The sequence below is a fragment of the Seriola aureovittata genome, chromosome 7 (genome assembly GCF_021018895.1).
Source record: "Seriola aureovittata isolate HTS-2021-v1 ecotype China chromosome 7, ASM2101889v1, whole genome shotgun sequence".
Taxonomy (NCBI): domain Eukaryota; kingdom Metazoa; phylum Chordata; class Actinopteri; order Carangiformes; family Carangidae; genus Seriola; species Seriola aureovittata.
In genome coordinates, this window is record NC_079370.1 from 1,235,149 (window position 1) to 1,246,364 (window position 11,216).

The 11,216-nt window shown below is 41.3% G+C and overlaps 2 protein-coding genes across 2 annotated transcripts; one reads left to right on the top strand and one right to left on the bottom strand.

Moving 5' to 3' along the window:
* Nucleotides 1–1,071: 1,071 nt before the first annotated feature.
* Nucleotides 1,072–3,961, bottom strand: LOC130172920 (G-protein-signaling modulator 1). The gene is made up of 5 exons (XM_056381896.1): nucleotides 3,736–3,961; nucleotides 2,787–3,287; nucleotides 2,379–2,544; nucleotides 1,904–2,133; nucleotides 1,072–1,755 (listed from the first exon to the last, which is right to left on the bottom strand). The coding sequence occupies exons 2-5, from the start codon at nucleotides 3,267–3,269 to the stop codon at nucleotides 1,615–1,617; spliced, it is 1,020 nt and encodes a 339-aa protein (XP_056237871.1). The 5' UTR covers nucleotides 3,270–3,287; nucleotides 3,736–3,961; the 3' UTR covers nucleotides 1,072–1,614.
* Nucleotides 3,962–4,567: 606 nt separating this feature from the next.
* pbx2 (pre-B-cell leukemia homeobox 2) lies at nucleotides 4,568–11,216 on the top strand. The gene is made up of 8 exons (XM_056381893.1): nucleotides 4,568–4,951; nucleotides 5,610–5,683; nucleotides 7,063–7,307; nucleotides 8,107–8,297; nucleotides 8,567–8,702; nucleotides 8,942–9,083; nucleotides 9,446–9,540; nucleotides 10,448–11,216. Exons 1-8 carry the CDS (start codon nucleotides 4,710–4,712, stop codon nucleotides 10,526–10,528), a joined length of 1,206 nt encoding a protein of 401 aa, XP_056237868.1. The 5' UTR covers nucleotides 4,568–4,709; the 3' UTR covers nucleotides 10,529–11,216.

Here is an 11,216-nt window from a genome sequence, read left to right on the forward strand (position 1 = left end):
TATTTATTTTATAATTCAACAAAAAACTAACTACCTTTGAGGAAACATTTTTTATTCTACTTTTTGACTTGCAGTATGTTTTCTTCTTCTAGTGTGAATCCTAACCAGCAGTGTTAGTTAGTGTTGCTATCACATATCACATAATTGTACTGTGTTTGAGGAAGTAACACAATGTCCTCTTGTCACCTCTAACCTCCCTTTGCAGACCAACCAGGACTTCCTCAGAAAGCTTTCCCCTGAGCTGAGTAGACTAAACACACACGACACCAGAGCAGGTCACAGGTTTCCAGGACGCCCCTTCTGGCTAGTGACACAAAGTGGCTCTGATTAGTGAATTTCTGCAAGTACATTAGACCTTTAGAGACAAGGAGATGGATCATGGGTTTTAATGAGTAACACTCACCTTCGATTTAGCAGCAGATACTGTAGGGCAGATTAACTCCACAGTTACTGCCACATTTGTTATCAGTGGTTTGATAAAGTCCTTTTATCTATATTAATATTCATAAAGACACACACATTAAATATTTTATTTGAAATAATTTTTACAGCTGCTTTCAGATCGATAAATTAGTTGTTCTGTCACTTAAAAGGTTTACCTTTATGTTGACATGACCTTCAATAAAAAGAATTCAGTACTGTAAACCAAAATTTAGGAACAAGATAAAATCCGTTATCAGTCAATGTATTCTGTAAAAAATTAACACCTTAGTCTTTGTCTTATTTGTTCCCTACTCGAAATGGGACGTCACAAGCTTGTCTATTAGGGTGTGAACATTTTGATTTATGTGCGACAGGATGTTTTAGAAAGATTAGACACTATCAAGTATGTTGGAATCTGCCTAAGCAAGCGAATGATGAATAAAAATGAAAATAACAGAACAGGTTTTACACATCCTTGTTAGTGTCACTGCTTGCACATACACGCCACTGTGTGTGCTGTCCAAAAAGAAATAAGAATGAAAGAATACGTGGCCTAATGACACCCCCATTACCGTGTGTGTTCAATCTCTCTTTTTTTTTCCTGACAAGACTTTGGACAAATTGAACGAATGGATAAATGCAAATAGCTCAGACAGACATTCTGTTTATTTTTCGAGGAGAATAATCCATATACAGTCAAGTGCTCTGTGGCCCTGGAGGTTCTATCTCCTCAACACCATTCCTGGTGTGTTTAATGTCAACTGTACAAAAAAGGAGAACAACAGAGATGGGTGGCCCGCCTCCTCCAAACTGAGAACAGGAACACACACAAAACCAGTCGACCACTCATTGCAGACATTCACTAAAATGCAACATTTGGCAATAAGAAAGAATATCTGCTCATCCTATTTACTAGGATGAATCAAAATACAAACTAACTAGAAGTAAACTTCTCAGTCTCATCATGAACATTGCTATAGTCATGTTAAAAGCTCAAACATTAGCGTTTTTGCTACAATCTCAACAGCTTTAACAGTGACCAACACCATCAAGAGGGGTAATAATTCCCTAAAACAAAGCATCATCAGGGTCAACTCAACCCCTCTTTTAGCAGGAAATCAAACTAAAAAGGCTGCAATACTGGAATGGCTTCCACAGTAGCCCCACAGTTTTTTTTTTTTGTTCTCCATCTCAGGTTTGCAGGAGGCACGGTAGTTCAGTCCTCTGCTCATCCATCCGTCCCCCCTGGACCCTCAGGAGCAGGGAGAAGAAGTCCTCATCATCCATGGGGCCAGGAGCCCTGCTGCGCTGGTCCTCCAGCCTGCCCTGGGCCTGTGGGCGGAAGGAAAGCGGGTAAGTGAAAGCCTGGAGTTGACACGATACTGAGGTTTTTGCAAGATGTTTTCTGTGCCTTTCTCAGCAGTTTTATAGCTTTATAGCATAATAAAATCATCTAAACAAACTAGCTCCGATTGCTTACTTGTGTCGTGAGAATCATATTATAGAGATCCTCTTTAGGCACAGGAACTGGTGTCGGCTTTTTCACAAAAGAGAGTTGCTTTATGCTGCCTCTGAAACTTCTGGCTTTTGGTTTTGGCGGTGGTGACCTTTCAAGCTGCGCCCTCTGGTCATCCAGCCGGCGGGCTTGAGCGGTGGCCACCAGCTCAAAAAACTCCTCTCTCTGCAGTGAAGTCATGGAGGAAAAAACGACTGTGAAGAAATGAGAGAAAAAGAGCGTTTGATGGTCAGATAGCAGGAGACATCAAGCGGTCAGTGGTCAGGGAAAAATGCTAGTCGCACACGTTTCAAAACATTCTTGAGTCACAAAGAACTAGCAGTTTCATGTTGTTTCAGCTCGATCAACATGAGTCAGCAACACTACATGGAAACAATTGCAACAGCTGCGTCAGTTTCATCAACTTGAAAGCACATATAGCCGCTCAAAGTGCTCTCACCTCTGTTGGCCGGTTTGCTTGCATTGGGCTCAGAGTGGCACCGACGCCTCCGCATCCCGCTCTCCAGCCTGAAGGAGCAGCGCTGATCATTGAGCCGCCTCCCCTCCTGAAGAGTGCAGAGCAGCTCGTACAGTGACTCTGGGAAGTCAGGGGTTAACCGGTGAGCCTGGGAAAACGTGGGTAGGTGGCAGAAGAAGAAAAAAAAAAAAAATGAGGGAGGTAGGAAAGGTTTCTCAGTAAGTGGCACAGACTGTTTGTTGGCACAGCAAAAGAATTCACTTGACTCCTACGTACTCCCACATGCTCAGTAACAAAATGATATCTGCTGTTTTTCCATCACTAGACTGTTTTTTCTCACGGAGAACATGGTGGCCGGGAGGTAAAGTCAAGAACATTACAAACACAAACCTTTTTTGAGTCCTCCTCTTCGCTCTGCGTCCCTTCAGGTTGTTGCTCAGATGAATTTAACCTCTTTATGTCCATAACCTTTTCATCTTGTGTGTCACTGGGTTTCTCAGGATTTTCATTAATCCTCATCGCTGTCTCCCCTTGACTCTTACTATCCCCTCTGTTCTGTCCATCGTTCATGTTCTCAGTTTCCACCGGTTTATCATCTTCCATTTTATCCTCTTTGTCCACAGCAACCTCTTCTCTCCGGTCGTCCTCCGTGCTGGTGTGTTGTTTTTCCAGGCGCTGCTCCTCTAAACCCATTTTACTCACTATATCATTTTCATTCTTGTCCTCTCCCGTGTGCTCCTCTTCCTTTCTCAGAGCCGACTCTCCGCTGAAGCTCTGTACAACAGCCTCAGTTATGTCTCCCTCTTCAGTGATCACGAGAGGCTCCAGCAGCCCCTCTTCAGCCATTTCAGCTTTGATCTCTGTGCAGTCCATTAATCTCGCTGTCAAACCCTGACAAGAAGATACACAGAGGCAGGGGTTAGGTCAGAGTTCTTAGGTCAAAGACATTGAGAACCCCATGATTAATTCTTCTGAGAAGAATGATCAGCAAACATCACACATATCACCCCTGAAGTGGCTTGGAATAGACATGAAGTCTGCTAGACAGAAGCTGTTTCTCTCTCTTTCAAAGAAATGTATGAGAAACAAGTTTGGCAGGTTCCAGCATGCTGACTACAGATGTTTAAACTGAAAATCCATCTGTGAGTAATATATTCCTCATAGCTGAATGGCAGTAATTGAGTTTGACAACCTGAGCGGAGATGTCAACTTCTTGCTGCTGATTTGTGGTTTCTGTTGTATATTTTACTAAAAGCTTCACTAATTCTCGCTGTTTTACCCACAGACGTTAACTTTGTGTGTCATACAGTAAATGTAAATTCTGTCATTTTATTCTTACCTTTGTCTTATGAAATTCGTCCCTTCAAAGCATCATCTCCTGAAGTCACCACAGACAGAGCACAGCATTGTTGGTTTGACACTTGTCTTGACAAAATCTTTATGAAGAAAAAAAAACTGCTATGAAGGGTTTCACTTGCCGACGTGACAAACTCTCGCCCTTGCTGTCTGCCTTTCCACCTTCTCTCTCTCTCGGCTCCTCTCTTCCTGTTCCTCTTACCACAACCCACCCCTATTTATTTGGCCCACATCTGACAAGTCATGCTATTGTGAAATATTACTGTCAAAAGCAGAGGGAGCCCCCATCATTCATTTATTTAGTCGAAGTATGGTCCCAGCCAAAGTTTTTTTTTTTTATTATTATTATTATTTGAGATTAAGTTAAAGCTGTGAAAGCAGCTGTGAGCAACTGCTGCTCGTTTGATTTTGTCAGAACCAACTGCAACATGTTGAAACAGGCGCAGTTTTTCTGACACTGTTGTGGTTTTGGCTCACATCCTGTTGACTTGCAGCTAAAAGGAGAAGTCGACTCAAACAAGTGAGAGAAACTGTCTTAAGTGGAATCATCACTTTAAACCTCAGAAATTAAAAAGTAAATATTTTAATGGGAACGTCTGTCTACGAGCTTGTAACCAGGCTTAGCACAAGCAGGATGGCTACAGAGCACATAATCTCCATTTTATTTATCTAGATCTTATTACTTTGTAATTCACACACACACACACGCGCCTGTGTGTATGCGCGCGCATACACACTTCTGCATTGTGTAAATGCAGAGCGTGCAGATGTTTTGTTGGTGTGGTTTCATAAGCACAAAAGCACCGTCTGTTGTGTGCTGCAGTGTGTTTACACGGCTTGTACCTTTTCCTGTCAATCGCTAGGGGACCGTGGCTTGTGCGATGCATCGTGTCTGGTCGTGTTGTGTGTCTGTGAGCACAGTTGGGCAGCAGTCGTCGCCACTGTGCGTCGCTGAAGATGTTGCAGCAGCAGCCTTTGACAGGCAATGGGCCCTCCAACGGCCGGGGAGTCGGCATGAGCGGCCACCCTGGGATGCATGCGCTCAACTCGGTTCACCAACCTTCCCAGCACCGGTCCGACGGAGGGGACTCGGGCCTCGAGGGCACAGAAAACGGACATGAAACCCGCAGAGATATTGGTGACATATTGCAGCAAATAATGACCATCACCGACCAAAGTTTGGACGAGGCACAAGCAAAGTTAGTGACAACTTTGTTTTTTTTTTTTTTTAAGGTTATTGATGCTGCAGCTGCTTTTTGTTTTGCCCCTGTGTCGAGTCCGACTCGCAGTCGCAAAGTTTCCTGAACTTCAATCTATTGTTTAGATTATTTAGCCACTAGCTTACAAATTAGCTTATGGTAGCTAACGAAAACAAAGTTGTTTATGTAATACCCAGTTCAGAATAATTTGCTGTCACGTTTGCCAGAGCTTATTGTTTCTTTACTCTCGTTACAAACACATATTTCTTTTAGCAGCTTTGGTATTAAACGTAGCCATTGTTAGCCTGCTAAGCTGCGTTAACCAAGGCTAACTAGCTAAGGCTACAATAGGTAGCTAACAGGTAGCTAATGCTAATGCAAATGTTAAAACAGCATTTTCTTGCATGTGTCAGTTTTTTTTATATATATATCGCAAACGAATGAAAATACGACAAAACTGGCTTGCTACTGTATACGGGCATCTCACCAGTGAACAGTTGCCTTTGTAGCTCATAGCTAGCCAGGAGCTAACGCTTGCTAAGTTAGCCATGCCAAAGGTAGTTGGACCGTCACTCATTTGTGTTTATGTTTTGGTCGATTTGCATATTAGCAGTGTACCCGTGTTTACACGTAGCTTGTTGTGCTTTCTTATGTACAGGAAACATGCACTCAACTGTCACCGAATGAAACCTGCGTTGTTCAGTGTTTTGTGCGAGATCAAGGAAAAAACCGGTACGTTAATATTATTTAGTTAGAGTTGTTAATGTTTGCCATCATGCTGGCTCCTGGATCATTACAGCGTTATTAGATTGTGTTGACATTGTGTCATCAGAAGCCAATAAAATCATAAACAACTTTACTGGGCAAACACACACACACACACACACACACACACACACACACACACACACACACACACACATGAATATAATTCTGGTTGCCAGTAACTCTCAATATTATTCCTTGCTATGTCAAAAACAAACTGCCAGGAAGATAAACATGATTAGACAGCTTTAAAATTCAATTTGGTATAAAAATAGAGTCAAAAGGCAACAGCTGGCCAAACAGACATGTAATGGCTACAGGACAATACAATACAATGTACAGGTTGTTTAATAGCTGTGCAGCACTAGAGTTAATCATAGTTAACTCCTTGCAAGAGTTAAGGTCACAGGAAAGTAAGAGGGTGGTGAGCAATGCTGCTTGATGGCTGATATGTCTCAAAGCACTGGATTCAGTTTCCTCAAAAATGTCTTAGAAGGTTTTAAATTCCAATTACAAAAATTAAATATGTTCTTTTGCATGGCACAGGCAGTAATGTTTATTTATAAAATGTTTTTGTATTTAATGTGGGAGACTTTACACAATTATAAACTAAAAGAGGGATTAATTAAATAATGGATTGTGCTGCAGGAGGCTGCTCAGTTTTTTTCCATGTAGTTTCAGTCCGCACTATCAGACTACTACTGCTTACAGTAGAGCTTACATTAAATGAACCAATCCTTTTTCACTGGATAAACCATCCACAAAGTTCCCTCCACTTTTCTGGTTCTCGGTAGAGAGAAATTATTGTTACACACTGCTGGGAAGTACTGAAAAAAGAGACATAATAAAATCACCCTGCAGAAATCCAGATTTCATTTATGTTATAAAAACAATTTTAGTTTATACTTTGTTATAAAAGGCAAGGCACTCTTTAACAACATAAACTTAAAAACTGCTTCCTGCAAAGATGTTAAATGGAGACTTTCAGTTTAACAAACTGCCCCTCATTCTGCTCCAAAACAGGATGTTCTGATGTGGGTATTAAATAAAAATAGAGCAAAGCGATTACAAACCGTAAACAGTGTATGAAAGCGATTCAATAAACAAGGTAATGGCAAATAGAATAAGGACCTCTCCATTTTCAAACACAGTGCATCAGTGTTTTTATTGGCTGAAAGTTTAAAAGGTGAACCCAGGAGTTCCAGGAAATGCATGCTTGAATTCATGAGTTTTACAGGCTTCAGCTTAAGAAAATGGTAGATAGAGGGAATTCACCTAGTGTTAGTTTTTTCTGTCAATATTTCCCAAACGGAACCAATAGACACTGACATTTGTCTTATTGACAGGCCTGTCAATGAGGAATAATCAGGAGGAGGAGCCCCAGGATCCTCAGCTGGTGCGGTTGGACAACATGTTGTTGGCAGAGGGTGTGGCGGGGCCGGAGAAGGGTGGCGGGGCTGCTGCTGCCGTGTCTGCAGCCACCAGCTCAGGAGGGATGTCACCTGACAGCTCGCTCGAGCACTCCGACTACAAAAGCAAGTTGAGCCAGATTCGCAGTATCTACCACACTGAGCTGGAGAAGTATGAGCAGGTATCGTGTCGCAACAGGAGATGAGCGCTGACATTGCCTGTGCACGCTTGCTTCTACTAAAGCTGCTCGCCAGAAGCCTAATCCATTGGCATGTTAGGTCTAGAGTTCACAGCACATAACTTTTCTCTGCCTGGGAATACACTTTTTTCCCTTATGTTGCTGATCAAAACACACCAGGTATAAGTTCCACATCTGTGTATGAGAGGAGGCGTCTTAAAGATTATCAGAGGAACTCATATTCCAGTCTACGCTTAAGGCCTAATGTGTGCTGTTATTCAATAAATGCCATACAATCTGCTATTGTGATGATACTCAACATCATCATCATTATTATTGTGCTATACTTAAACCTTTTTATGCAGCATTAAGACGCTGAATTTACCAGTGGGACAAACAAATTGTGTAAAGCACTTAAGTAATTATAGTTAAACATGTTAATGTTTATTTAGAGTTGTTTATTATATTCTGCCCCTTTTTGTATATAAATGGGGAGGAAAAAAATGAGAAACATCTCAATATGTAGTCCAATACAACCCCACATGTAACTATGACCTCAGTAATAAACGTATAATGGAATTTACTCACTTCTGACTGAATATTATAAACTTTGAAAAGGAAAAGGTAGAATTTTTGGCAGACCAGTTGTATTGAATTGATTTAGATTGTACAGGTGAACCCATTAAAGTGGCCACTGAGTGCACATGTCCATAGGAAACTAATATAAAATGATTTGCACAGCTTCATTGCTTTGCACATTTCTGCCCTTCACTGTCTGTCCTCTCCTGCCTGCCACTCCCAGGCGTGCACTGAGTTCACCACCCATGTGATGAACCTGCTGAGAGAACAGTCACGTACGCGACCCGTGACCCCGCGGGAGATAGAGCGCATGGTGGCCATCATCCACCGCAAGTTCAGCTCCATCCAGACGCAGCTGAAGCAGAGCACTTGTGAGGCAGTCATGATACTGAGGTCCCGCTTCCTCGATGCCAGGTGGGTGTCTGGCGTTGGATTTTTTTTTCTTGCTTAAAAGGAGACTACGAAAAGTCTCTTTTATCATTGTTAAAAAAATAATTGGTGTGGACTGATAGCGAAAATATTTGTTTGTTTTTGTGGAGGATATTCTGATAACATAACAGCCATGCAGACCTGTATGTGAGAGAGAGAGAGGAACCCTGACCAACTAGTAACTGTGACTAACAAAATAAAGTCAGTTTTGTTTTATTTCCCCCAACACTCATCACCTGTTTTTGTTTCATCAGGCGCAAGAGGCGTAACTTCAGCAAACAGGCCACAGAGGTCCTGAATGAGTATTTCTACTCCCACCTGTCCAACCCGTACCCCAGTGAAGAAGCCAAAGAGGAACTTGCCAAACAGTGTGGAATCACCGTCTCTCAGGTAAATCACTGAGTGTACTGCACTTGTAGGAACAAGCAGTTGTGAGTGTGTAATTGAGTTTTTTTGTGCCAGTGAACAATCGGTATCTGTTCTTATGCAATCTTAAAGACAAACCATTTATAATTCCTCAGTCACAATGTTAAAACAAGTCTCTGCATTTGAATCTGATGATCACTGTTAAAAACATGTCAGTTTTAAAGATAAACACAGAGAATTTTTCTTTTTTTTTTTGCTACCAGGTCTCCAACTGGTTTGGCAACAAGAGAATTCGCTATAAGAAAAACATTGGCAAATTCCAAGAGGAGGCCAACCTGTATGCCATGAAGACAGCCTTGGGGGCCAGACAGGGCGACGATTCCCCGCACACTCCCAACTCCACAGGTGCTCGCAGACGATATAAAACTATTTGCCTTGAGGCAGTGAAATATGTTGTTAGTTCCACCCTTCTCTGATTCAATCTGTCTCCACCCAGCACGTGTTGAGCTCAATGTATAACTCCAGGCTTTGTGAACTTGTAAAGAAACAGAGTCATTTTGCAGCAGAAAGATTAATCTTAATGTCAGTGTGTTTTTGAACAGGAACTGCTGCGTTTACTTTAGTTAGTTTGTTATTTTAATCCTCCACAAGTCAATATGTTACACAATACTGTTTTCAGAGAACCCTACTCAAAAAACAGGACTGTTAATGTCTATATGTAAAACTCACCAGTACTCAGGTTGCCGTCTTGTTGTTTTTTTCTTCAGGGTCTGGGTCCTTCTCTCTGTCCGGGTCAGCTGACCTGTTCCTTGGGGTTCCACCTGTGAATGGCGAGCAGTCCGCCTACCCAATGGGAGTGCAGGTAACGTAACGCCACTTATGAAAAAAAGTTAAACACACATTGAAATGATGAGACTGGTGATATTGTGTTTTTTATTTTCTGTCAACAAATCCCATGAAACACAAACTTAGAACCTACTTCTAGCCTAGAATACTTTGCAGCCATTATTTATTATGTTTATTCATTTATGTTATTGTGTTCATGTTTTAATATGTTGTTATATGTCACTTTTATCTGTTTTTATGTAGTTTTTATTTTAATCTAATATTTAGGGTTTAAATTCTTTTTACATTTATTACATTTCATCTATTTTTATTTCTCGGGTGCATAAGTCTGACTTAAATCAACTTTTTGAAAATCAACTCTGAGACTTGAAACTTTCCTCAGAGTGATCATCATCACAGTTCGTCAGCATCATCATCACACTCATCACACTCTGCAGTTGTTGTTGCAGCTTTCTCTTGGTGCAGATGTGTTGAAGATTTAGGAAAGTGAGACATTGACGGCCAGCTGCTGAACAGCTAACGTGTTTATCCAAAAACAACCAGATTTTGCTTTTCAGAACGTTGAAGTCTTGGGCTGTAATGTTTCCGAAAAGCACCTTAACACACCTTCAAAGACAAGTCGCTGTCAACTGCATTACTTTGAAATGTAACATAACGAAACCGTATGTGGTGTTAACTGTTATGTATTATCTACATCAAATTAAAGTCTTTTGAAGTTTATATTCATACGTACACTGTCGCTGGTAGCTGCAGAGAAGAAAGGAAATTAATCTTTTGTGGTCAGGGGGCTAAAATCACAGATCAGATAAGCGACACAGTAACGTCGAGCAAAGTAAAATGCAGACATAAGTCACGTATCGTCACATCTGCTGACACCCTGTTGTTTATCTTTTTACCTCTTTGTTGTTCTTTCTATCTCTCAGGCAAACGGGAACTGGCAGGGTCGAAACTCGCCCCCGTCTGGCACCTCTCCCCACAGCGACCACTCGGAAAACTCTGACTGATGGCCACGCCCACTGGAACGGAACGACAGCGACGGAAAGATTGATGACGGAAAAAGACAGAAAGAATGATATCATACTTCCCACTTGGCTGCAGTTGTTTTTGTATGTTTGTTTGGTTTGGTTATTTTAAATGTACGTTGTTTTCTTTTCTTACCGCTCAGCGTTGGTCATTATTATGTTTGTATGATTAGCTGAGTGCACGGATGGTAGAGTGAAAATGTGTGTGTGTTGTGTGCATGCAAGTGTGGTTTTATTATTGGGGTTGTGGGGTTTGTTTTCCACTACTTTTGACATGTTACTGAGGTGTGTTTGTGGTTGGGAAGGGGATGGGGGAGGGGTGGGACTGCATTATCATTGTTTTTAGCACACTATATCATTATTAATATTATTGCTGTTTTATTATTAGTGCTACAACTATTTTCATTTTAACAGCTCCGAAAGAGAGAATGCATTTAGTGAATGAGGGCAATAGAGAAAAATCCAAAGATTTTGTGTGTTTGTTTCTCTGTTTTGTTTGTTTGGTTTTTTTTCTACTGGGCTTATGTGTCCCTGTAAAGTGAATGACGTGTGTCTGAGTCCATATTAATGGTTTGAATGAGTATATCAACAGTGCTGTCTTTTTTTCTGTACAGTGAAACACCTGTATTCTCTCTACCTCTTTTACAATAAAGACTCTCTGTATTCACAA

Coding starts and splice junctions, on each gene's coding strand:
- pbx2 (XM_056381893.1), top strand. CDS start 4,710: ATGTTGCAGCAGCAGCCTTTGACAGGCAATGGGCCCTCCAACGGCCGG. Junction 4,952..5,609: donor TTGGACGAGGCACAAGCAAA/GTTAGTGACAAC, acceptor TCTTATGTACAG/GAAACATGCACTCAACTGTC. Junction 7,308..8,106: donor AGCTGGAGAAGTATGAGCAG/GTATCGTGTCGC, acceptor TGCCACTCCCAG/GCGTGCACTGAGTTCACCAC.
- LOC130172920 (XM_056381896.1), bottom strand. CDS start 3,269: ATGGACTGCACAGAGATCAAAGCTGAAATGGCTGAAGAGGGGCTGCTG. Junction 2,545..2,786: donor AAGAGGAGGACTCAAAAAAG/GTTTGTGTTTGT, acceptor ACGTTTTCCCAG/GCTCACCGGTTAACCCCTGA. Junction 1,756..1,903: donor ATATGATTCTCACGACACAA/GTAAGCAATCGG, acceptor TTCCGCCCACAG/GCCCAGGGCAGGCTGGAGGA.